The 27,083-nt window shown below is 45.2% G+C and overlaps 1 protein-coding gene across 1 annotated transcript; it reads right to left on the bottom strand.

The window, feature by feature from the left end:
- Positions 1 to 4,501: 4,501 nt before the first annotated feature.
- On the bottom strand, positions 4,502 to 19,615 carry LOC110740375 (zinc finger protein 845). The gene is given in 8 exon segments (XM_031659265.1): positions 4,502 to 7,697; positions 7,700 to 7,761; positions 7,764 to 7,811; positions 7,814 to 8,787; positions 8,789 to 8,804; positions 14,321 to 14,447; positions 18,568 to 18,655; positions 18,967 to 19,615. Coding segments are annotated over 7 exon segments (2,949 nt in total). The 5' UTR covers positions 18,583 to 18,655; positions 18,967 to 19,615; the 3' UTR covers positions 4,502 to 5,990.
- Between the last annotated feature and the right edge of the window lie 7,468 nt (positions 19,616 to 27,083).

The following is a 27,083-nucleotide window of genomic DNA, read 5'->3' as shown; positions in this document are numbered from 1 at the left end:
TCAGGAGGCTGAGGCAGGAGAATCGCTTGAACCCGGGCAGCAGAGGTCATAGGGAGCCGAGATCGCGCCGGCAGAGGTCATAGTGAGCCGAGATCGGGCCACTGCACTCTAGCCTGGGCGGCAGAGTGAGACCCCTTCTCAACAAACAAGAAAACCCAAAAGGAAGCGACCCGCGGACTCTCACAGGGAAGTCTCTATATTCTCTCTGTGGAGGAAGTGGGGCGGGAATTTCCAGGTCTCTGGGGACCCCACCTCCCAAGTATAGCAGAGCTGGGGGCCTGCGAAGGACCGACTTAACTAGAGACAGAGCGAAACTCAGGCGCTGCAGTGTGACCTTCACTGAGGCGACCCGCTTCCCTGTCTGTGCGAATCTGTGCAGGACAGAAGCCGGGCCTGGGAGGAACCCCGATAAGGTGGGCGGGGCCCGAGCGAGGCAGGGCGGGGCGCGAAGGGCAAGGGGCGTGGCACGGAAGTGGATAAGTGGCCTGCCGGGCAGGGATCCCGGGGGCGGGGCGGGGCCTACAATTCGCTCAGCCTCCCTCCGCAGCCTGTGTTTTCCAGGTTTTGGAGGCGAGACCCGCCTTGGATGCTGAAGCATAATTCAAAAGCCTTGGAATTGTGTGAAACAGGGATGCAAACTAGAATGTAAAATGCAAAGCTCTGCTTCGGTGGAAAGAGCAATTTTACACTGACGGCCCACAGAACAGAGTAGAACTCCTCTCCCTTTCTATTCCTCATTCACTCGGGAGGGACAGTCCACCCTGTGCTTAGCTCCAGACTTCCCTAGGGCCACTGCCTGGGATGCGGGATGGAGTGCGCAGGCCAGGGATGAGTGAGGTCACCATCTGCTGCTTAAACACAACAGGGATGCGGGCGTGGGGGCGGGAGCCTGGGGTCCCAGTCACTCAGGGAAACATGTGTGGTGATCGCTGGAACCCGGGTCCAGGGCCAGCATGCTGGCAGCGTAAGACCCTCCCACGGGGCTCCCTTCCTGGTCTCAATTGAAAAAAAAAAAGTGGAGGGGGGCGGATTAAGAAAAGCACTAACTTTAAAACAGCGGATATAAATAAACCAGGTGTCCCTTACATGTGTAATTTTATGCCACACTATAAATGAGTTATTCTTAAATACTTTTTTTTAGCCTTTCCTGCTATATAATCAAATACTTCTAAGATAAACTTTGTTGACAACATAATATGTTAATGTTCCAGGACAGAAATATGTTACAGGAAAGGGTCTGGATCCAGATCGCAAGAGAAGGTTTTGATCTCGCACAAGAAAGAATTCAGGGCGAACACAGTGCAAAGTGAAAGGAAGTTTATTAAGAAAGTAAAAATTACCGGGCGCTGGGTGGCTCAGCCTGTAATCCCAGCACTTTGGGAGGCCGAGACGGGCTGATCACGCAGGTCAGGAGATCGAGACTATCCTGGCTAACACGGTGAAACCCCGCTGGCTCTACTAAAAATACTTAAAAACTGAAGCCGGGTGAGGTGGCCGGGCGCTTCAGAAGTCCCAGCTACCGAGGCTGAGCAGGAGAATGGCGGAACCCGAGGCGAGCTTGCAGCGAGCCGAGATCGCCCACTGCACCCGCAGGCCGGCGACAGATGACCCGCCTCAAAAAAAGAAAGTAAAAAAATTAAAGAATGGCTACTCCATAGACAGAGGGGCCCCGAGGGCTGCTAGCTGCGCATTTTTATGGTTATTTCTTCAAGTCTGCTAAACAAGGGGTGGATTACTCATGCTTCCCCTTTTTAGACCTTGTAGGGTAGCTTCCTGATGTTGCCGTGGCATTTGTAAACTGTAATGGAGCTGGTGGGAGTGTAGCAGTCAGGGACGCACTCACAGAGGGTCACTCTCCCAGCCATTTTGATTTTGGTGGTTGAAGGAGGTGGTAGGGTAATTCAATTTTTTCTGAACCCGAAGCAAAAGTTGCAGTGAGGTGAGATAGCGCCATTTCACTTCAGCCTGGGCGACCAGAGAAACTTCATCTCAAAAAAAAAAAAAAAAAAAGAGGCTGGAGGCAGTGGCTCATGCCTGTAATCCCAGCACTTTGGGAGGCCGAGGTGGGCGGATCACTTTCTTGAGGTCTGGAGTTGGAGACCAACCTGACCAACATGGCAAATCCCGTCTCTTCTAGAAATACAGAAATTAGTTGGGCGTGGTGGCGCCTGGAGTAGTACCAGCTACTCAGGAGGCTGAGGCAGGAGATTCACTTGAACCCGGGAGGTGGAGGTTGCAGTGAGCTGACATTAGGCCACCACACTCCAGCCTGGGATACAGAGGGAGACTCCACCTCAAAAAAAAAAATTTTTTTTTAATTGGAATTACTTGGTTTCTTTTTTCTTTTTTGAGACGGAGTTTCACTCTTATTGCCCAGGCTGGAGTGCAGTGGCACAATCTCCGCTCACTGCAACCTCCATTGTATCTCTCAGAGATGGGGTTTTACCATGTTGGTCACACTCGTCTCGAACTCCTGACTTCAGGTGATCCACCTGCCTCACCCTCCCAGAGTGAGGCACCACACCCAGCCTGATTTTGAATGACTTAATTTACTACTGAGATAGAGGTACTATCTTTTTTGTTGTTTGCATTTCAAAGCCAGAACTCCCAAGTCCTTTAGAAAGATACCCCTGGATCACCACTAAGATGAAAACAAGTTTTGTTGTTTCTAAAAAATACCACTTCTGAAGACAGAGAAAGTACATTTACAAATTTTCTAAATAAATGTCCTGAGAAAAGACACAAAAGGAAGGAAAATCTTTTCCTTTATTCTCAAAGGAGGAATTATGCCTCTCATTTGCTTGTTTGAGACAGGGTCTAGCTCTGTCGCCCAGGCTGGAGTGCAGTGGGGAGATCAGGCTCACTTCAGCCTCAAAATCCCTCGTTCAAGTGATCCTCCCACTTCAGCGCCCAGAGTAGCTGGGACCACAGGGGTGCACCACCACACCTGGCTGACTTTTTTTACTTTTAGCAGAGAGGAGGTCCCCCTATGTTGCCCAGGCTGGTCTTGAACCACCTGCCTCGGCCTCTAAAACCGCTGGGATTATAGGCCTGAGCCACTGCGTCTGGTCTTATTGTAAATTTGATGTTTCTTCTTAATTTTAATAGAATTTGTATTGCTCTGATAGAGGTTCTTTTCAAACTCACATCTTATCCTTCTGAGTGCCTCAAACTAGAGCCTGTTCAGACATGTTGTAACAAGTTTATATTAGTTCATTTTGGTGCAAAAAGTGTGAAATTCACACACAAATTTTTCATATGTATTTTTCCATGAACTTCTTGAAGACCCTTATACTAGCAAACTGTATTCAAGAGGATATAAAAAGGGATTGTAAATATTCAAGTGCTACTTATTCATGGGATGCAAGGATGGTTCAACATACTCAAATCAATGGGATACACACTTGCACAGAATGACAGATAAAAAGCATTTCACAAAATTCAATATTCATTCTTCGTAAAAATCCTAAACAACATAGGTAGAGTTTTACCTCAAAAATGTAAAGACCATCCAGGAAATGACCACAGCTGAAATAACCAATAAAGGAAAATGGAATGCTTTTCCTGTAGGATCTCACATGATGCAAGAATGCTCTCATCCCTTATATTCAATAAATACTGGCTGTCCTAGACAGAGCAAACGAAATAAAACTCATCCAAATTAGAAAGAAAGAAGTAAAATTATATTTGTTGGGGCCGGGCTCATGGCTCACACCTGTAATCTCTGCAATTTGGGAGTTCAAGGCAGGCGGATAATGAAGTTAGGAGATCTAACATAGGAGATTCTCTTCAAGTTCTCTTCAAAACACCATATTGGCCCACCATCTGGGCCAACATGGTGAAACCCCGTCTCTACTAAAATAAAAAAGTAAATAAATTAGCCAGGTGTGGCGACATTTGCCTGCAGTCCCAGCTACTCAGGAGGCTGAGACAGAATTGCTTGGATGCGGGAGGCAGAGGTTGCAGTGAGTAAAGATCATACCACAGCACTCTAGCCTGGTGACAGAGTGAGACACTGTCTCAAAAAAAAAAAAAAAAATTATTTCTTTGTAGGTGATATGATATTCTATATAGAAAATCACTGGCTGGGTGCAGTGGCTCACACCTGTAATACCAGCACTTTGGGAAGCTGAGGGGGGTACATCACCTGAAGTCTCAGTAGTTCAAGACAAACCAGGTCAACATGGTGAAACCCCATCTCTACTAAAAATACAAAAAAATTATGCGGGCATGGTGGCAGGCACCTGTAATCTCAGTTAGTCGGTAGGCTGAGGCAGGAGAATCACTTAAACCTGAAAGGTGGAGGTTGCAGTGAGCCAAGATCTGCACTCCAGTCCGGGTGACAAAAGCGACACTCCCTCTCAAAAAAAAAAAAAGAAAAAAAAAAAAAAAAAAAATGCTGGGCACGGTGGCTCATGACTGTAATCTCAGCAATTTGGGAGGCCAAGGAGGGTGGATCATGAGGTCAGGAGACTGAGACCATCCTTGCCAACATGGGGAAACCGCATCTCTACTAAAAATACAAAAATTAGCCAGGCATGGTGGCATGGGCCTGTAGTCCCAGCTACTCAGGAGGTTGAGGTAGGAGATTCACTTGACTCAGGGAGGCGGCAATTGCAGTGAGCCGAGATCATGCCAACGCACTCCAGCCTGGGTAACAGAGCAAGACTGTCTCAAAAAAAAAAAAAAAGAAAGAAAGAAAATCACAAAGACTCAACCAAGATTTTACTGATACTAATAAACCCATTCAGTGTATTTGCAGAATACAAAAAATCATCACCCAAAATTAGTTGAATTTCCTTACATTAACAATAAATAATGTTAAAAGAAACTTATGAACACACTTCAATTTGCTATGAAACTTAAAGCAAGAAATACTTACAAATAAATTGAATTAAGGTGAGAAGCTTGTACCTTGAAATCTACATTGATCAAAAAAACTAAATAGACATATAACCCATATTGATGGATTGGAAGTATTAATATTGTTAAATGATTATTCAAACAAATGTGATTTTCAACACATACCCACAAAAATCCCTCAGTTTTTCTTAAAGCAACAAAAAAACAGGCTGGGAAAAGTGACTCACATCTGTTGGCCAGTCTGGTCTCAAACTGCTGACCTCAAGTGATCTATCTGCCTTGGCCTCCCAAAGTGCTGGGATTACAGGCGTGAGCCACCCTGCCTGGCCCAATCTTCTAAACATAAACACTTCAATGTCAATTAAGGCTTGAACTCAATGTTAAGTCAACTCAAACTCCAGTCAATGCTGAATTGACTCTAATGCCAATTAATGCATGATGGTTTGCTATACTCATTGCATTTGGAACAATCATCTCAAAAATGAATTTTCTGATGTTCCTCAAGGAGTGACCTCGAACTGAAGACCTTGCCACACTTATGACATTTGTAAAGATACCTCTCCCGTATGGATTCTCTGATGTCTAATGAGGTGTGAACGTGAAGTAAAGGCTTTGCCACAATCATCACACTTGTGAGGTTTCTATCCTGTATGAATTCTTGTTTTGCGTAAGATGAAGCTTGACTGAAGACCTTGCCACAATCATGACATTTGTAAGGTTTCTCTACTGTATGAGTTTGCCGATGAACTGCAAGGTATGAACAATGTCTGAAAAATTTGCCACATTTATCACACTTTTAAAATCTCTCTTCATTACGGATTCTCCAATGATTTGCAATGGTTGTAGTGTTACTGAAGACTTTGTGACAATCATTACATTAGTAAAGTTTCCCTACACCATGGATTTCCTGATGGTAAGTGTTGACTAACCACCAAAAGCTTTGCCACACTCATTACACTTGTACGGTTTCTCTCCAATGTGAATTCTAGTATGTTGTGTCAGCTGTGAATCATGCCCAAAATCCTTGTCACAAACTCTTACATTTGTAAGCTTTCTCTCCAGTATGAATTCTCCTGTCTTTTGAGACTTGATTTGCAACTGTAAACTTTGTCACATGCTTCACATTTCTAATGCTTCTCTCCAGTATGAATTCTATGATGACGTGCAAGCTTTGCTTTTCGATTAAAAACCTTACCACATTCATTACACTTGTAAGGTTTCTCTCCAGTATGAATTGTCTTATGAATTACGAGGACTGAATTGTGACGGAAGGTTTTACCACACTCATTACACTTGTAAGGTTTCTCTCCAGTATGAATTCTATGATGACATGCAAGGTGTGCTTGTTGATTAAAAACCTTACCACATTTATTACACTTGTAAGGTTTCTCTCCAGTATGAAGTCTATGATGACGTGCAAGGTTTGCTTTTCGATTAAAAACCTTGCCACATTCACTACACTTGTAAGGTTTCTCTCCAGTGTGAATTGCCTTATGAATTTCAAGGGCTGAATTGTGACGGAAGGTCTTACCACATTCATTACACTTGTAAGGTTTCTCTCCACTATGAATTGCCTTATGAATTACAAGGGCTGAATTGTGACGGAAGGTCTTGCCACATTCATTACACTTGTAAGGTTTCTCTCCAGTGTGAATTCTAGTATGTTGTGCCAGGTGTGAATCACGCCCAAAAGCTTTGTCACAAACCTTACATTTGTATGGTTTCTCTCCAGTATGAATTCTCCTGTGTTTTTCAAGGCTTGATTTGCGACTGAAAACTTTGTCACATTCTTCACATTTGTAAGGTTTCTCTCCAGTATGAAGTCTACGATGGCAGGTAAGGGATGACTTCTGACTGAAGGACTTGCCACACTCATTACACTTGTAAGGTTTCTCTCCAGTATGAATTGCCTTATGAATTACAAGGGCTGAAGTTCGACCGAAGGTCTTGCCACACTCATTACACTTGTAAGGTTTCTCTCCAGTATGAAGTCTACGATGGCATGTAAGGTATGACTTCCGACTAAAGGTCTTGCCACATTCATTACACCTGTAAGGTTTCTCTCCAGTATGAATTCTCCTATGTCTTTGAAGGTTTGATTTGAAACTAAAAGCTTCGTCACATTCTTCACATTTGTAAGGTTTCTCTCCACTATGAGTTCGCCAATGAACTGCAAGGTATGAACGATGTCTGAAAAATTTGCCACATCTATTACACTTGTAAGATCTCTCTTCATTATGGATTCTCCAATGATTTGCAATAGTTGTAGCATTACTAAAGACCTGGTGACAATCATTACATTTGTAAAGTTTCCCTATACCATGGATTGCTTGATGGTAAATAAGTGCTGACTGCCCACGGAAGGCTTTGCCACACTCATTACACTTGTAAGGTTTTTCTCCAGTATGAAGTCTACGATGGCGTGTAAGGGATGACTTCCGACTAAAGGTCTTGCCACATTCATTACACTTGTAAAGCTTCTCTCCAGTATGAATTATCCTATGTCTTTCAAGGTTTGATTTGAAACTGAAAGCTTCATCACATTCTTCACATTTGTAAGGTTTCTCTCCAGTATGAAGTCTACGATGGTATACAAGGGATGACGTCTGACTGAAGGTCTTGCCACAATCATTACACTTGTAAGGTTTCTCTCCAGTATGAATTCTCTTATGTCTTTCAAGGTTTGATTTGAAACTGAAAGCTTCATCACATTCTTCACATTTGTAAGGTTTCTCTCCAGTATGAAGTCTACGGTGGTATACAAGGGATGACATCTGACTGAAGGTCTTGCCACACTCATTACACTTGTAAGGTTTCTCTCCAGTATGAAGTCTAATGTATATGCAGTAAGGGGATGACTTCCACTAAAGGTCCCAAGGCATTCATTACACTTGTACGCTTTCCAGTATGAATTTTCCTATGTCTTCTTTCAAGGCTCTGATTTGAACTGTTTTGTCACATTCTTCACATTTGTAAGGTTTCTCTCCAGTATGAAGTCTACGATGGTATACAAGGTATGATGTTTGACTGAAGGTCTTGCCACATCCATTACACCTGTAAGATTTCTCTCCAGTATGAACTGCCTTATGAATTACAAGGGCTGAATTTCGACTGAAGGTCTTGCCACACTCACTGCACTTGTAATGTTTCTCTCCAGTGTGAAGTCTACGATGGCATGTAAGGGTTAATTCCTGACTGAAGGTCTTGCCACAATCATTACACTTGTAAGGTTTCTCGCCAGTGTGACATCTACGATGACATGCAAGGTATCGCTTTTGATTAAAGACCTTGCCACACACATCACATTTATACTGTTTCACTCCTAAAGGGATTATCTGATGCTTCCTTAAGAGTGAGCTATAATTAAAGGCTTTGCCACTCTCATTACATGGGAAAGATTTTTCTCTCATGTGTACTTCCTGCTTTTGTGTGAGTAATGAAGAATTCAGGAAATTATTCCCACAGTTATTAGATATATGGGTTTTGGGCCTACAAGAAATTCTTTGGGCTGTTGAAAATGAGGAAGCATCGTTGATAGACTTCTCAATTCTTTGGGATGTTGAAACCGAGGAATCATCGTTGATAGACTTCTCAACTTGATTACCAATCTTCCCTTCAGGCTGAAATATATGCAGTTCAGGCAGATGCGAATGAAAGCTTAATCCAAGCTGATCTTTAGTAGGTTTGTTTCCAGCATGCATTTGATCCTGTCGGTTTGTACTACTCGTCAACTCTTTGATTTTTGTCATGGGTGCTTCATGGCTATTTCTTTCATCTTCTTTCCACTGAAACTCAAAATCATGAATATCTTTATCCATTTCCTGGAAGCAAAAATCTCCAATGTGATGACGTTCATGTCTTTGCATTGTCTCTCTGTGGATCACCTCTGTATTGCCTTGTGCTGTTGATGAGAACTCCTTCATCGCATTTGGAAGAGATATCTACAAAATATATACACCAATAGGTTTCCACCTTTAAGTACAGATGGTATAATACTGAAATGTGTAACAGGGATTTCACAAAAAAGGAATACTTATTTTAAACTTCCTAAACATTATCTTGAAAGTTTAGGAACCCAAAAGGCTAAGATTCTTTTTTTTTTTTTTGAGACGGAGTCTCTGCCACCCAGGCTGGAGGGCCGACCTCAGCTCACTGCAAGCCCGGCCTCGGTTCACGCTTGCCTCCTGCCTCAGCCTCCCCGAAGCGGGACTACAGGCTTCCGCCACTGCGCCTCGGGCTAGTTTTTAGAGACATTTTTTAGTAGAGACGGGTTTCACCGTGTTAGCCAGGATGGTCTCAACTCCTGACCCTCGTGATCCGCCTCCGCTCCTCGCCTCCCAGTGCTGGGATTACAGGCTTGAGCCACCGCCCGCCTGGTAAGATTCTTAAATAAATAAAGGGCGATCACATGTGCTTGAAATCATTTCTATGGAAGTCTATTTCCAATATCATGTCAAAACGCTGACAGGGCACAAACGTGTATAAGCCTAAAGTAAGGAGTATTTTTCCACTGTGACCCTAAACTGTGTAAGAGTTTGCAAAAAACATATCACTGTCACATCAATGAAGACAAAAGCATATATTCTTCATATTTACAGCATATTTACTATATACAAATAAATGCTAAAGGACCACACAATATACTATATCGGAAAATAATCCACAACAAGCTCATATAAGGATAACCAAAATCAATGAAAATTCTGTATTGTCAAATAGTCATAGCACTGAGAAGATAAGAAAACATTACAAAATTAAGCCAGGTGTGGTGGCCCATGCCTGTAGTCCCAGCTACTCAGGAGGCTGAGGCACAAGAATTGCTTGAGTCCAAGAGGCAGAGGTTGCAGTGAGCTGAGATCGCACCACTGTGCTTCAGCCTGGGTGACAAAGTGAGAGTCCACCTCAAAAAAAAAAAAAAAAAAAAAAGCTAATACAATATTTTTCTGAACAACTGTTATAAAATTACTTTTATTCATGCAGAAAAGGCATGTTGTGACATTTAAAAAAATTGTTTGTATTTTTATATTTTGGAGATGAAGTCTCACTCTGTCACAACAGGCTGGAGTGCAATGGCCCAATCTCATCTCACTGCAACCTCTGCCTACTGGGCTCAAGCCATTCTCCTGCCTCAGCCTCCTGAGTACCTGGGATTAAAGGCATGCGCCACCATGCTTGGCCAATTATTGTATTTTTAGGAGAGATGGGGTTTCACCATGTTGGACAGGCTGGCCTCGAACTTTTGACTCAAGCAATTCACCCACCTGAGCCTCCCAAACTCCTTTACAGGCGTGAGCCACAGCGCCAGGCGGCACTTTGTGACACTAACGAGTGGAGTGTGTCAGTTATATTGCATAACACGTACCAAAAAGCCTTATGTACAGTCATAAAATTAATTAATAAAGTAACGTAACACATAAAATCAGCAAGCAAATAAGAAGTACATTTATACAGCCTGCAGAATTCTAAACAATTCTCTGTTAAGAAAAAAACCACGGCTGGGTTCACACCTGTAATCCCAACACTTTGGGAGGCTGAGGCAGGCAGATCATGAGGTCAGGAGATCGAGACCATCCTAGCTAACAATGTCAAACTCCATCTCTACTAAAAATACAAAAAAAAAAAAAAAAAAAAAAATTAGCCAGGTGTGGTGGCGGGTGCCAGTAGTCCCAGCTACTCAGGAGGCTGAGGCAGGAGAATGGCGTCAACCCAGGAGGTGGAACTTGCAGTTAGCCGAGATCGCGCCACTCTGTCCCAAAACAAAAACAAAACAAAACAAACAAACAAACAAAAAACAAAAGCCACAATTTCTACTTACCAGCAGCATACAACATAAGAACTGAAATACATGTTAAGATCACTACCTTTTGATGTATGAGATCAAAAAAATACACAGCATTATAAGGAATAAGAAGGGACTACTGGCTGGGCGCTGTGGCTCTTGCCTGTAATCCCAGCACTTTGGGAGGCCAAGGCAGGTGGATCACGAGGTCAGGAGTTCAACAGCAGCCTGGCTAACATGGTGAAACCCTAACTCTACTAAAAATTCAAAAAAATTAGCTGGGCACGGTGGCAGGAGCCTGTAATCCCAGCTACTCAGGAGGCTGAGGCAGGAGAATCATTTGAACCCAGGAGGCAGAGGTTGCAGTGAGATGAGATTGCACCACTGCACTCCAGCCTGGGTGAGAGGGTGAGACTTCATCTCAAAAAAAAAAAAAAAAAAAAGAATTGACTAACAATGTCAGAAGGTGCAACAATGATATCACAACTACGTTTATGAAACAGCCAAGCAATACAGCAATTCTATATATATGCATTGACCTTAGTTATCTAGTTCACTATGCACAAAATATAAAACATATAATGTGTACTGGGAAAATTTATAAACTGGGATCAGAGAAAACATTGTATAAAACAAATTGCACAATAAAACCATAAACAATATGATGCAGGCTCCCTGGTTTGAATGTTCTTATTGAACAAAAGCCACATTCAGAGTTCTTATTCTCTAATAGGGTGTTCCTGCAGATGGGGCCTTTGAGAGAATTTGGTCATGGGTGTTGACTACTCATGAATAGGACTAGTGATTTAATAAAAAGAGATATTAAAGAGCTCATTCCCTGTTCCTCTTTCCACTATGTCAGGACACAGCAGGAAGGTGGCTGGACTAAACCACGAAGAAGGCCGTCACCAGGAACCAATTTGGCTGGCACCTTGCTCCTGGATTTCCCACTTTCCAGACTCATGAGAAATAAATGTCTATGCTGTAAACCTCCCAGTTTAAGCTATTTCCTTTTTTGTTTGCTTTTGAGACCAAGTCACGCTCTATCACCCAGGCTGGAGTGTAGTGGCACGATTCTCCTGCCTGAAGAGATTCTCCCACCTCAGCCCGGAGTCTCACTGTGTCACCCGGGCTGGCGTGCGGTGGCACAATGTCAGCTCACTGCAACCTCCACCTCCCGGGTTCAAGTGATTCTCCTGCCTCAGCCTCCCAAGTACTTGGGATAACAGGTGCCCGCCACCATGCCCAGAAAATGTTTGTATTTTTAGTGGAGACGGGGTTTCACCATGTTGGCCAGGCTGGTCTCAAACTCCTGAACTCAGGTGATCCACCCATCTCAGCATCCCAAAGAGCTGGGATTACAGGCGTGAGTCACCCCACTTTGTATTTAGTAGAGTTGATGTTTCACCATGTTGGTCAGACTGGTCTCAAACTCCTGACTTCAAGCGATCCACTCACCTAGGCCTCCCAAACTGCTGGGAGTAGAGGCGTGAGCCACCTCGGCTGGCCAGTCTAAGCTATTTCTGAGAGGACACTGAAATGACTGAGACAAGAAAAGGAGCATCTCATGATCAACATCACCGAAGACTGGCAAATCTGATTAAACAAAGGAATTTTAGCGTCTGTACTGTAAATCTTGCAATACATGAAGCCAATCTGAAAACAATAACATGTTTTAAAAACTTTGAGGCTGGCTAGGCACGGTGGCTCATGCCTGTAATCCCAGCACTTTGGGAGGCTGAGGCAGGAGGATCACGAGGTCAGGAGATCAGCAGCATCCTTTCGGCACCTTCCTGGCTAACACGGTGAAACCCCATCTCTACAGAAAAAAAAAAAAAAATTCGCTGGATGTGGTGGCACGTGCCCGTAGTCCCAGCTGCTTGGGAGACTGAGGCAGCAGAATCACTTGAACCTGGGAGGCAGAGGGTGGAGTTAGCGAAGATCGAGCCACTGCACTCCAGCCTGGGCAACAGACAGAGACTCAGTCTCAAAAAAAAAAAAAAAAAAAGAAAAGAAAAAAGAAAGAAATGAAAGAAGTCTAAAGAGTAACTCCCACCCACAAATATACATAAAGTTCTCCAGTAAAGGTAAATAAAAAGACAGATAGGCTGGATGCAGGGGTTCACATCTGTAATCCCAGCACTTTAGGAGGCCAAGGCAGGTGGATCACCACCTGAGGGCGGAAGTTCGAGACCAGTCTGACCAACAAGGAGAAACCTTGTCTCTACTAAAAATACAAAATTAGCCGGGCGTGGTGGCACATGCCTGTAATCCCAGCTACTCAGAAAACTGAGGCAGGAGAATCACTTAAACCCGGAAGTCAGAGGTTGCAGTGACCCGAGATTGTGCCATTGCACTCCAGCCTGGGCAACAGAACAAAACTTCGTCTCATAAATAAATAAATAAGTAAATAACCAAATAAAAGGACAGATAAAGAAACTTGTATAAGTGTACCTTCTCTTCATAATTCAACTTTTTATTATTTAGAAGAAAACAGCATGAGAAAACACTGTACATATGTGATACTGAAAATGCAACATACACAAAATAATTCTAACATAAATAACAAAGAGTTCTAGAGGAGAAAGAGTAGTTTTCACAGGTTATGAAAATTTTTTTTTGAGACAGAGTCTCACTCTGTCGCTCAGGCAGAAGTGCAGTAGCATGATCTTGGGTCACTGCAACCTCCGCCTCCTGGGTTCAAGTGACTCTCCTGCATCAGCCTCCTGAGTAACTGGGATTACAGGCACCCACCATCGTGTCTGAGTAATTTTTGTATTTTTACTAGAGATGGAATTTCGCCATGTTAGCCAGACTGGTTTTGAACTCCTGACCTCAGGTGATTTGCCCGCCTCGGCCTCCCAGAGTGCTGGGATTACAGTGGCACTCTTGTGCCACTGGGGCACAAGAATTTTTTGAGCCCGAGAAGTGAAGCCAGCTGCAGTGAGCCAACATCGCACACAGCAGTGACGCTTTGGCGACAGAGTGAGACTCCATCATAAACAAACAAACAAAGTTCAATAAGAAGGGAGTCAAACATGTCTACATAAAAAAGCAATTAAACACAAAAAGTAATAAACGAGAAATGAAGAATAAAAACAAACCTACAAGAAATACAGATAATATGTAACAGAAACGCAATGGTAAGGTCTTCTCCATCAGTAATACTTCAAATGTAAATATTTAACTCTGCACTCAGAAGGCAAAGACTGGCTCAATCAACAGGAACCAACTACATGTTGTCCACAGAAGACTCATATTAGCCCTAAGGACACACATACGCTAAAATTTAAAAAATAAAAACCAATAATTAGTTATGGGGTTTGGCGCCTGTAACCCCAGCGACTCAGGAGGCCGAGGAGGATGTGTCGAGCCCAGGATATCAAGACCAACTTCAACAATACAGCAAGACCATGTCTGTAAACAAAAACAAAAACAACAACTACAAAACAAAAAAATACTAAAAAAGTAGCCCGGCATGGTGGCATGCACTTGTACCAGCTACTGGGGGAGGCTGGGGTGGGACAATCACTTGAGCCCAGGAATTGAAGATTGCAGCGAGCCCTGATCACACCATTACACTCCACCCTGGGGAACAGAGCAAGACGCTGTATCTAAAAAAAAGAGAAAATACAAAGATACACAAGGGCACATCCCCAGCAGGGAAGTTATCCTCACCCAGGGAGACCAGGTTCCTATAATTCTCCAACATCACGTCCCTGTACAGAGTCCTCTGAGCAGGGTCCAGGCATTTCCACTCCTCCTGGGAGAATTCTATGGCCACATCCCTGAATGTCAGTAGACCCTGAAATGAAAACACATTTTAAGGAAATGGTTATGGGAGGAGTTCTTACCTTTACAGAAAATGAGAAGAGGAGAGAGGGGAAAGCGTGGATTTAATTGTAGAGAAAGTTCTGACATCCAAGTAAGGGATGTTTCACCACATGATGTCTTCTGAGTTGTGTTTTATTATACTTCTTTTTTTTTCCTGAGATGGAGTCTCGCTCTGTTGCCCAGGCCGGAGTGCAGTGGCACAATCTCAGCTCACGGCAACCTCCGCCTCCCAGATTCAAGCAATTTTCTTGCCTCAGCCTCATGAGTAGCTGGAATTACAGGCAGGCGCCACCACACCTGGCTAATTTTTGTATTTTTAGTAGAGACGTAGTTTCATCATGTTGATCAGGCTGATCTCGAACTCCTGATCTTGTGATCCACCTGCCTCGGCCTTGCAAAGTGCTGGGATTAGAGGCATGAGCCACCACACCTGGCCTTATTATACCTTTTAAAGAAGTCACAATACCCTCTCAGTATGAATTTCTGATGTTTGTGGATAATACAAAAGAAATCAATACAGGAGCCAGGCACAGTGGCTCATGCTTGTAATTTCAGCATTTTCGGAGGCTGAGGCAGGCAGATCATTTGAGGTCGGGAGTTTAAGACCTGCCTGACCAACATGGAGAAACCCTGTCACTACTAAAAAAAGAAAAAATACAAAAAGTATCCAGGCGTTGTGGTGCATGCCTGTAATCCCAGCTACTTGGGAGGCTGAGGAAGGAGAATCACTTGAAGCAGGGAGGTGGAGGTTATGGTGAGCCGAGATTGTGCCACTGCACTCCAGCCTGGGCAACAAGAGTGAAACTCCATCTCAAAAGAAAAAATATATATATAATAAAATAAAAATCAATGCAGGTTTCTCCTTATAGAAATGTTAGAAACTTTTTTTTCTTTTTGAGACAGAGTCTTGCTCTGTTATCCAGGCTGCAATGCAAACGTGCCATCTCAGTTCACCACAACCTCCACCTCCCAGGATCAAGTGATTCTCCTGCCTCAGTCTCCTGAGTAGCTGGGATTCCTGGTGCGCACCACTACTCTTAGCTAATTTTTGTATTTTTAGTAGAAATGGGGTTTCACCATATTGGCCAGTTTGGTCTCAAACTCCTGACTTCATGATCCGCCTGCCTCAGCCTCTCAAAGTGCTAGGATTACAGGTGTGATCCACCGTGCCCAGCCCAGAAACGTTTATTGACAATGCAAGTGACATTCAGGATCTAGATGAGACAGGGTATGAGTGATGTCTTCAGAGATGACAACGTCCACAGTGGAAGATCAGAATCAGAAGCTAAAATCCAGCCTGGCACAGTGGCACATGCCTGTTATCCCAGCTACCAGGGAGGCTGAGGCAGGAGAATTGCTTGATCCTGGGAGGCAGAGGTTGCAATGATCCAAAAACACGCCACTGCACTCCAGCCTGGGCAACAGAGACTTCATCTCAAAAAAAAAAAAAAAAAAAAAAATTAGCCGGGCATGGTGGCAGGCACCTGTGGTTCCAGCTACTTGGGAGCCTGAGGTAGAAGGATGGCTTGAGCCTGATAGTGGAAGTTGCAGTGAGCTAAGATCGTGCCACTGTGCTCCAGCCTGGGCAACACAGTGAGTCCCAGTCTCAAAATAAAAGAAAATACATGAAAACTCAATTACTCAAAGTATGAAAATACATTATATATATATATGTCCACAAAATAATAAAACCTACACAGACTCACAAGAAACTAGATGTTAATACAAAGGATCTGCCATTTCCCCCAGATTTTCAAAAAATAAAAGATGTTCAAAAAATATATATTTTTGTGTGTATATATGTATGTATATATGTTTGTGTGTGTATACTTGTGTAGGTGGGTGTGCATATAGAGAACGATTTTAGAAATATAAAAAGTAGCAAGTTTTGTTTAACTTAAGAGGAATCACATCTTGGTAGAAGAGGATACACTGGCAGTTGGGGGCAGGGAGGAATCTTGTCAGATCTAAGAAAACAGGAAATGCCCCATCCTAGAAGAAGCAATCACCTTTCACCTGCCTGACCTGGAGGACTGTTCAGATATGTGTAGGGATGCAGGCGTGCGCAGAGGCAGCCACTATGGCACTCTTTACACAGAGAAAAATCGCAAAGGAGCCAGTTTCCACTGCAGATGCCAAAGAGCAAGCTAGCCATGTTTACTAACATGACAACATGTAAATTCACAACCAGCAGAATCAAATATGAAACTAAAATATTTCCTGGAACACAAAGAAGAAAACAACAGACACTGAGGTCTACTTGAGGGTGGAGGGCGGGAAGAAGAAGAGGAGCAGAAAAAAATAACTCTTGGGGGCTGGGCGCAGTGGATTATGCTTGTAATCCCAGCACTTTGGGAGGCCGAGGCGGGTGGAAAACCTGAGGTCAGGAGTTCAAGACCAGCCTGGCCAACATGGTGAAACCCTGTCTCTAGTAAAAATACAAAAGCTAGCCAGGAGTGGTGGCAGACACCTGTAATTTCACCTACTTAGGAGGCTGAGGCAGGAGAATTGCCTGAACCTGGGAGGCAGAGGTTGCAGTGAGCCGAGATCATGCTATTATACTCCAGCCTGGGCAACAAGAGCAAAACTCAGTCTCAAAAAAATAAATAAAAAATAACTATTGGATACGGGACTTAACACCAGAGTGACGAAATAATCTGTACAACAAACCCCGATGACACTAGTTTACCTGTGTAACAAACCTTCACATGTAGCCACAAACCTAAAGTAAAAACATAAATATAAAAATAATTTTTTAAAATTTACCGCGGAATTTTTTCTAAAGTCTCATAATGATGCAGAAATACACGTGTATGAGATTTGCTCTGACACATGGCACAGAACTGGCAGTAGCGGCTCCACAGTGAGGCTGGAAGGAGGGTGGAGGACGTGACAGGGAGAGGAGATGCTTTATGGCAAAGGGTCTAAGCTGCAGCTTTGCTTGGAGTGTTACCACAAAACAAATATATACATCATTTGATGTTTAAATATAAAAATATATATTTAATAATAATTGGTGGGGCTGGGCACGGCTCGTGCCTGTAATCCCAGCACTCTGGGAGGCTGAGGCGGGCAGATCACCTGAAGTCAGGAGTTTGAGACCAGCCTGGCCAATATGGTGATACCCTGTCACTAATAAAAAATGCAACAAAATTAGCTGGGTGTGGTGGCACATGCCTATAATTCCAGCTACTCAGGAGGCTGAGGCAGGAGAATCTCTTGAACCCGGGAAGTGGAGGTTGCCGTGAGCCACGATCATGCCACTGCACTTCAGCCTAGGCAACAGAGCAAGACTTTGTATATTTAAAATATTATAATAATATAATAATAGGTGGAATGAGAATATGGCTCCATCCTCTAGGATAAAAAAGTACTGCTCCCATATTTGAGAAAAATTATAACCGTTTTTACTGAAAACAGCTGTTTCACAAGCCTCTCCACAGTAACACCACAGTGTCCATGAGCTTAATGTGCTACGAATGGATTAATGAATCTCCTATTATTTATGTTGATTTCATATTCTTAAAATAATGTTGGAATAAAACACCTTGTATCATTTATTTCTGTGTATGAACTTTCCATTCTAATTAGTAAGATTTTTGGAGTCAGAAACACAGTAACTCACTCGATTACCTAAAAATGTAGTATAAAATCAGGCAGAAAATATTTTCCCCTTATTGGTCTCCTTTTCTAGAATTTACCATGTATGTTGTGCACATGAATACGTGACTTCCATTGGCAGCTGCTCTAATACTGGTCCACAGAGACCTGACAGAGCATCCAGATGTGGCCCCTGAACAATCCCTGCTGCCCAACAGCACTGACACCACGGGACCCTCACCCCGTCTCCATCCATGTCTGGTGTGAGCCCTTCCCAGGCCCATGCCCAGTGCAGCCTCTTCCCAAGTTCATGTCACTGGGTCATTAGAGATGGAATCTAAGTGAGATGAGAGGGACTGAGGGAAGGCACTGGTGAGTGTGAGCAAACCTGTCAGATAGGACGCTCCAGACTCAGAGAAGATTCCCAACTCCAAGCCCCAGCGTTTCTGAAAGGAAGGAGACAGAACAATCCACCGAGAATATCATCTCACCTGAGGAAGAGCCATCCCTGACTCCTTTGCTTTCCTCTTGCTCTTCCGAGTTTCTTCCTCATGGACCAAGAGTCTTTAGAAGCCAATCCTGAAAGTTAAAAATATGTTGTTTATTGCTCAGAATCAACACATCCCCCTCCCTGTAACACAACCACACATACAAAGGACACCTCACCCTGAGAACATACGGTCCCCTCTGTTGCCCACCGCACCAGGGACGATAAACTGCTACAGGCAGTGGAAGGTGAAAAAACGAAAAGAAGCATGCAGAGCAGCCAATATGGACCAGAGGAGGGGGTGAGGGTGCGGCTGGAGTGTTAAATGGGAGGTGGGTCACAGAAGTCACCACTGAGCAGGTGATATCAGAACAGAAACCTGGGGAAGGAGGGGTGTTTGCACCTGCAGCTGAGGGGCCAGCGAGTTCCAGCAGAGGGACAGCCCCCATGAAGGCCTTGAGGCAGGAGCGACCTCGGCCCAGGAAGAGGAAAGACGGCTGTGTGGCTGAAGCAGAGGGAGGGAGGAGGACACAGGAAAGAGATGAGGTCAGAGAGGTCCTGGGGGCATAGATCCGGCAGGGACGAGGTCTTCTAACATTTTCCTCCCACAACTCCAAAGAATTTTTAAAATGATGAATTTCTTCACCCATTTTGAGTAAACTTGTAATTTTTTCCTTATATCACAAATTAAAACCCTTACAAATAATGTAATTATCCTTTACGTTTTAAAAGCATGTTGAGATTTTAGTGATATCCTGGGAAGCACACGGTCACCTCATCTGAGAAGGGCAGGAGCACAGGGGAATGCGTTTACAGAGGTTCGGGAGGTCACCTTTGGTCACGTGAAGGTGGAGATGCCTGTTCATCCTCCCAGCAGAGAGGTAAGGAGTCAACTGGACACAGGACTGTAGCGTTCAGGGGAGAGGTCTGCAGGGGCCACGGGGCCATGGGGGTAAAGTTTAAAGCCATGAGATGAGGCCAGGCACGGTGACTCACACCTGTAATCCCAGCACATTGGGAGGCCAAAGTGGACAGATCACTTGAGGTCAGAAGTTCAAAACCAGCCTGGCCAACATGGTGAAACCCTATCTCTACTAAAAATACAAAAATGAGGCCAGGTGCAGTGACTCATGCCTGTAATCCCAACACTTTGGGAAGCTGAGGCAGGTATATCACGAGGTCAGGAGTTCAACACCAGCCTGACCAACATGGTGATATCCTGTCTCTACCAAAAATACAAAAATTAGCTGGGCGTGGTGGCACATGCCTGTAATCCCTGCTGCTCAGGAGACTGAGGCATGAGAACCGCTTAAACTCGGGAGGCGGAGGTTGCGGTGAGCCGAGATCATGGCACTGCACTCCAGCCTGGGATACAATATCAAAACTCTGTCTCAAAATAAATGAATAAAAAATTAGCCAGGCATGGTGGTGCATGCCTGTAGTTCCAGCTACCTGGGAGACTGACACATGAGAATCGCTTGAACCCAGAGGACAGAGGTTGCCGTGAGCCGAGATCGTGCCACTGCACTTCAGCCTGGGTGGCAGAGTGAGACTCCGGCTCAAATAAATAAAAACGAAAAATAAGCTGGAGAAAGCAGGAAATTACAGTCTGCTGGTTTGCCATGTTGATCCCTGGCACAGACAGCACCTCTATTTGCGTCCCCTGGCGTACACTAGAGCTCCATAGCTACTGAGTGAGTGAGTGAATGAGAATGAGCGATACTAGTATGCCCTCTCTGGGATCTCTGTGTCAGGGTCCTGGTTGACCTAAACTCTGCAGAAAGAGGAGCGGCTTCCTTACTGCCCAGACTCTCAATGAAGAAAAATTCCTGGGGTCTAAGACTTCTCAGTTGGCAATGACATTGGCTTAAATATTCCCAGACACAATTCCTCGGGTCTTAGGTTGGGTCTTGGGATGGTGCAAACTGATAGAATTGCAGGCAATGAGCGCCAGAATAGAACAGCGGACAGGAAGGTGGAAGACTTGAGGGAGGGGGTCAAGGACAGGCAGAGAAACCACTCCCCTCCCTCAGAGGCCCACCTGGGGAAGCACCAACTTTGCCATTCTAGAGAAGACAACGGGAAAGGGGGGACTGTGTATAGGGTGGGTGACGGTGTGTGCTGGGTGGAGAGAAAAACTTTTCTAAATGTCACTGCAATAGCTCAGCCCATCCGTCTTACCAACTGCTGAGCACAGGAGCATCCTGTGAGGATAAATCCAGCTTTTCCTTCCTCCAGTTCCTGAGTCTTCCAGCCATGACCAGGGCTGTAACCCTCAAACTTCCTTCCCAGGAACCAGTGACCCCTCTTTGTGGAAAACATATTTGTGCTCCACATTTTCATTATAGCAAATTTATTTATTTATATAGAGATGGAGTCTTGCTCTGTCACTGCACTGAAGTACAATGGCGCGATCTCCGCTCACTGCAACCTCTGCCTCCCGGGTTCAAGCCATTCTCCTGCCTCAGTCTCCCAAGTAGCTGGGATTACTGATGCACACTGCCATGCCTGGCTCATTTCTTTTCTTTTCTTTTTTTTTTTTTAGTAGGTGCTGCAGTTGTCCTGTGGCCAAGATGGGAAATGTGCATCCTCCAACAAAGGGAGACACAAAACACTCAAAATAATCCAAGCAGAACGGCATCTCCGGGCGGGCACGGCGGCTCTTGCCTGTAATCCCAGCACACTGGTAGGCCTAGGCAGACTCATGACCTAAGGTCATGAGTTTGAGACCAGCCTGGCCAACATGGTGAAACCCTGTCTCTACTAAAAACACAAAAGTTGGGGCGGGCGTGGTGGCTCATGCCTGTAACCCTAGCACTCTGGGAGGCCAAGGCAGGTGGATCACTTGAGGTCAGGAGTTTGAGACCAGCCTGACCAACATGGTGAAACTCCATCTCTACTAAAAATACACAAACTAGCTGGGCTTGGTGGGAGTCTGTAAATCCGGGCTACTCAGGAGGCTGAGGCAGGAGAACTGCTTTAACTTGGGAGGTGGAGGTTGCAGTGAACCATGATTACGCCACTGCACTCCAGCCTGGGAGATAGGTTAAGACTCAAAAGTAAAATTAAATTAAATTAAATTAAAATTAAAATACAAAAATTAGCCGGGTGTGGTGGCACACACATTTAATTTCAGCTGCTTGCAAGGGTGAGGCAGAAGAATCGCTTGACCCCAGGAGATAGAGGTTGCAGGGAGAGAAGGTCACGAGACTGCACTCACAGCCTGCACGGTGGAGTGAGACTGTCTCAAAAAACATAAAATAAGAAGGGTGTTTCTGATGTGACTGATGCACAGATTATAAAATCTGAGTAACATGATAGAGACTGACAGGCAGAGGGAACTTCAGATGGCGGTGGGAGGGCATGGGAGACAGCTCTCAGCCTAGACCTGAAAGAGGAGAAAGGGACAGGGCTGTGATCATTTAGGGACACAGGGTAAGAGCAGGGACAGCGACCTGAGACAGGAAGGGTTTTAGTGTTTGGGAAAAGAGAAAAGCAATATTCCTGGGGCAGAGGGAGTCATGAGATGAGGGCAAGCTCCGAGGAGGAGGCTGGACACTGGCAGAGGCCCTGGACACAGGGCTGTGGAGCCACAGTGAGGAGCTGGGCTTTCAACGTTTGTCCAAATGGACCAGAAGTGCCTTGAGGGAAACATGCACTTAATAGCTCACAGCTCAAGATTTTAACAAATGACATAAGAAAACTGAAAAATAGACTAACTGGTTAAATTCCATTTTGATGTTAAAGGTTTCCAATAAATAATAAAGACTAGAAAGCATGCAGACCTCGATCTGATCGGACACAACTAATTTCAAACAGAAACTATTTTGAAATCGTTTTTTAAAAAATGGAACAAATTCAGATGTCAACGGGAAAATAACTGGACCATACACACGTACAGAAAGGAAGGATGTGAGCTGGTTATAGGATGCCACAAAGGCATCTTTCAGAAGTGATTATGGATTAAAAAAGAAATATTTAAAACCAAGATTTATCTCAAAGTAAAACTGCAAAAAAAAAAAAAAAAAAAAAAAGAAAGAAAGAAATGAAGAGGAACCAGAAAGAAAATATGTTACACAATGAGAACAAAAGCACTTTCAATGTCCCTTTTGCTTTCATTTTTTGTTGTTGCTGTTTCTTTGTTTTTCTGAGATGAAGACTCGCTCTGCCCTCGAGACTGCAGGGCAGTGGTATCGTTTCGATTCACTGCAACCTCTACCTCCCAAGACCGTGTGATTCTCCTGCCTCAGCCTCCTGAGCAGCTGGAACTACAGGTGCACGCCACCGCGTCCGGCTTAGTTTTTTAGTATTTTTACCAGAGACGGGGTTTCACCATGTTGGCCAGAACGGTCGTGAACTACTGACCTTCGGTGATTGGCTCCCAAAGGGCTGTGAGTACAGTGGCACAATCTTGGCTCACTGCAACCTCCGCCTCCCGGGTTCAAGTGATTCTCCTGCCTCAGCCTCCTAAGCAGCTGGAATTACAGGCGCGTGCCACCACACCCAACTAATTTTTAAATTTTTAGGAGCAAAGGGATTTCACCGTGTTGGTCAGGCTGGTCTCAAACTCCTAACCTTGTGATCCTTGTGATCCACCCGCCTCGGCCTCCCAAAGTGCTGGGATTACAGGCATGAGCCACTGCTCTTTTAAAAAGTACTATGGGCTAGGCGTGGTGGCTCATGCCTGTAATCCCAGCATTTGGGGGGCCAAGGCGGGTGGATCATCTGAGGTTGGGAGTTTGAGACCAGCATGACCAATATGAAGAAACCCCATCTCTACTAAAAACACAAAATTTGCTGGACGTGGTGGCTCATACCTGTAATCCCAGCTACTCGGGAGGCTGAGGCAGGAGAATTGTCTGAACCTGGGAAGCGGAAATTGCGGTGAGCCGAGATTGTGCCATTGCACTCCATCCTGGACAAGAGTGAGATTCCATCTCAAACAAACAAACAAACAACGACTACGTAGGCCAGGCACGGTGGCTCCTCTCTGTAATCCCACCTGTAATCCCAGTAATTTGGGAGGCCAAGGCCAGATGATCCTTTGAGGCCAGAATTGAGACCAACCTGGGAAACATAGTGAAATCCCGTTTCTGCCAAAAAAAAAAAAAACAAAAACAAAAAAAACAAAACCTAGCCGGGTTTGGTGGCTCATGCCTGTGGTCCCAGCTACTCAGGAGGCTGAGGCAGGAGGATTGCTTGAGTCTAGGAGGTCGAGGCTGCAGTTAGAGGAGATCACACCACTGCACTCCAGCCTGGGGGACAGAGCCAGACTCTGTCTCAAAATATATATTAATTAAATTAAAACTATTACATAATAACAGAAAGTGATTCTCCCATTTCACTGCCCCTACCCCACCATGGGAAAAGGGAAGAGAGTGTCTCACAATTAAGTTACTACCCTCTGGCTGAATAGGGATTCCAAGTGGAAGCTGACCTCTGATGCCAAGATTTATAGAATGTACATGCCTTAGAGATAGGAATTTTAAAATTCTCAATCTCATCTGTATAATTTAAACAAGTTTTAAGTTACTAGATTATATACAGAGAAGTCAACCTGTCACAACTAATCATATCCAATGAACTTACCCATTCATCTGAACCCAAAGTCCCCCACCCCTTTTAATCTTTTGAGACAGGGTCCCGCTCTGTTGACCAGGCTGGAGTGCAGTGGCATGATCTCAGTTCACTGAAGCCTGGACCTCCTGGGCTCAAGTAATCCTCCTGCCTCAGCCTCCAGAGTAGCTGGGATTACAGGTGTGCACCATCACGCCTGGTTAATTTTTTTTTTCTTTTGGCAGAGATGAGGTTCTCACTATGTTGGCCGGGCTGGCCTCGAACTCCTGTACTCAAGCAATCCCCTTGCCTCAGTCTCCTAAACTGCTGGGATTACAGGCATGAGCCACTGCGCCCAGCTCCTCAGTCTTCATTACTGTGCTTCCCTCCCTAATTCTGTACATATCTCTCATTCTCCCCTTCTCTCTCTAGCTCTTTTCTTTTCTTTTTCCCTGGGATCTGCTCCTCCTGCTTTCTTTTTTCTTTTTCTTTTCTTTTTTTATTTTTGCTCTTTTGGCACATCCCTCACCCATCCTCTACTTTGCCATCTGTTATGGTCTTTCTCATTCTTCTTCTCTCTGTCTCAGGTTTTCTACTGCTCTCTCTCAGTCTCCTGATCCTTTTGGCCCACACAATCACAGGGGACTCTGCAGTAAGACGCCTGCATCCCGGAGAAGCGCATTTTCCAGGGGCTGGGCTGGGCAGGCAAGAACACCCGGTGTCATAGGACAGCCCCGGGCACCTCCCCTACGGGCTCAGGGTAAGCGGTGACGGCGGTGGGGAGACCTGGGGAGCATAAGGGCCCGGAACGAGGAGGGAGGTGGGGGGCGACGGCGCCTTAAGACAAGGCTGGGAGGCGCCAAGGGCGGGAATCCGCCTTGCCGTAAGGACTTTAAAAAGTCCGGGGCGGGAGGAGTCAGAAAAAGGTTTTGAGCAGGAAAACTACGCAATGGGAAGTGTATACACCGCCCTGTAAGAGAAAGACCCGCGAAGGGACCATCCTCAGGGCGACTTTAAACCCAAAAGGAAGCAACGCCTGGACTCTCACGGGGACGTCTAAATTTGCTGTGGGTGAATGAAGACGGGTGAGAATTTCCAGGTCTATGGGGACCCCAGGGCCCAGGTACAGAAGCGCCGGGGACCTACGACACGCAGACTTAACATAGAGCAAAACTCACCGCTGCGGTGGGACCGTCACTCCACGCGATCCGCTTCCGGGTTTGCGTAAATCTGCGCGCGCAGGACAGAAGCCAGGCCTGGGCGGGACCCACGAGGAGGTGGGCGGGGCCTGGACGAGGTAGGGGCGGGGCGCGAGGCGGAGAGACCTTGTCCTTCAGAGTTAGCAGAGGGCGGGGCCCGGGCGGGACCTGTGCGCCTCTCAACCTCGCTCCCAGCGCCTCTGTTTTTCGAGCTTTGGAGGCGGGACCGGCCAGGAAGGCTGAGGCATGATTCAAAAGCCCTGTAATTGTCTGAAACGGGGATGCAAACTAGAATGTGAAATGCAAAGCCCTGCCTGGGTGGAGCTTAACGATTTCAGGCTGACGGCCCAAATAATAGAATAGAAATCCTCTCCCTTTCTATTCTCCGTTCACTGGGAAAGGAGAGTCCACCCTATGCTCAGCTTCAGAGACTTCCCTAGGGCCACCGGCTGGGATGCGGGACCGAGTGCTCAGGCCAGGAAGGAGTGAGGTCACCACCTGCTGCTTAAACCCAGCAGAGATGCGGGCACAGGGCCGAAAGCCTGAGGTTCCAGCTACTCAGAAAGCAGCGGCGGGAGGATAGCTGAACCTGGGGCTTCAAGTTAGCCTGGGAGACAAAGTAACACCTCCTCCTGCAGCGCTCCCTTCCTCGTCTCTCTCTCTCTTTTAAATTTCTTTAAATAAAATTTTTGATTGTGTGAGATAGGGATCCAACATTATTCTTTTTCGTGTGAATATCCAGTGAGTTGTCCCAGCACATTTGTGGAAGAGATCTATTACTGTCATTCTTATATTTACATTTTTCTTTTCATTTCTTTTTTGAGACAGAGTATTTATCTGTCACCCAGGCTGGAGTGCAGTGGAGAGATCTCGGCTCACTGCAACCTTCACCCCCCGGGTTAAAGTAGTTCTCTTGCCTCAGCCTCCCAACTAGCTGGGATTACAGACGGGCGCCACCAAGCCTGGCTAATTGTTTTGTATTTTTAGTAGAGAGGGGGTTTCATCACGTTGGCCAGGCTGGATTCGAACTCCTGACGTCAAGTGATCCAGCCGCCTCCTCCTCCCAAACTGTTGGGATTACAAGTGTTAGTCACCGCGTCTGGTCAGGAAAACTCTTAGAAGTTGCGTCTGCATACCACTGGACTCAGGTTGCATGACCACATTCCTTTCAAAGCTCAGTATTTAAAGGTCCATACCTTTACATTGGAATTATTTGATGTTTGAAATATTTAACTTCCTACCGAGATACAGGTACTGTCTCCCTTGTTGTTTGCCTTTCAACGAGATACCCCAAGTCCTTCAGAAATACATCCCTGGGTTATTAAGCTGAAAAAAGGATTACGTTGTTTCTAAAAAATACTACTTCAAGCCAGGCGCGGTGGCTCACACCTGTAATCCCAGTGGTTTAAGAGGCGGAGGCGGGCGGATCGCCTGAGGTCGGGAGTTCGAGACCAGTCTGACCAAAATGGAGAAACCCCGTATCTAATATAAATACAAGGTTAGCCGGGCATGCTGGTGCATGCCTGTAATCCCAGCTACTCAAGTGGCTGAGGCAGGAGAATCGCTTGAACCCGGGAGACAGAAGTTGCGGTGAGCGGAGATCGCGCCATTGCACTCCAGCGTGGGCAACAAGAGCAAAACTCTGTCCAAAGAAAAGCCTCAGGAGACAGAGAAAATGCATTTACAAATTTTCTAAATAAATGTCCTAGGAAAAGAGACGAAAAAAAAAATCTTTTTTTATTTTCAAAGGAGGAATTATACCTCT

The sequence above is a fragment of the Papio anubis genome, chromosome 20 (assembly GCF_008728515.1).
Source record: "Papio anubis isolate 15944 chromosome 20, Panubis1.0, whole genome shotgun sequence".
Classification (NCBI taxonomy): domain Eukaryota; kingdom Metazoa; phylum Chordata; class Mammalia; order Primates; family Cercopithecidae; genus Papio; species Papio anubis.
This window is presented reverse-complemented; position numbering and strand designations above follow the sequence as displayed.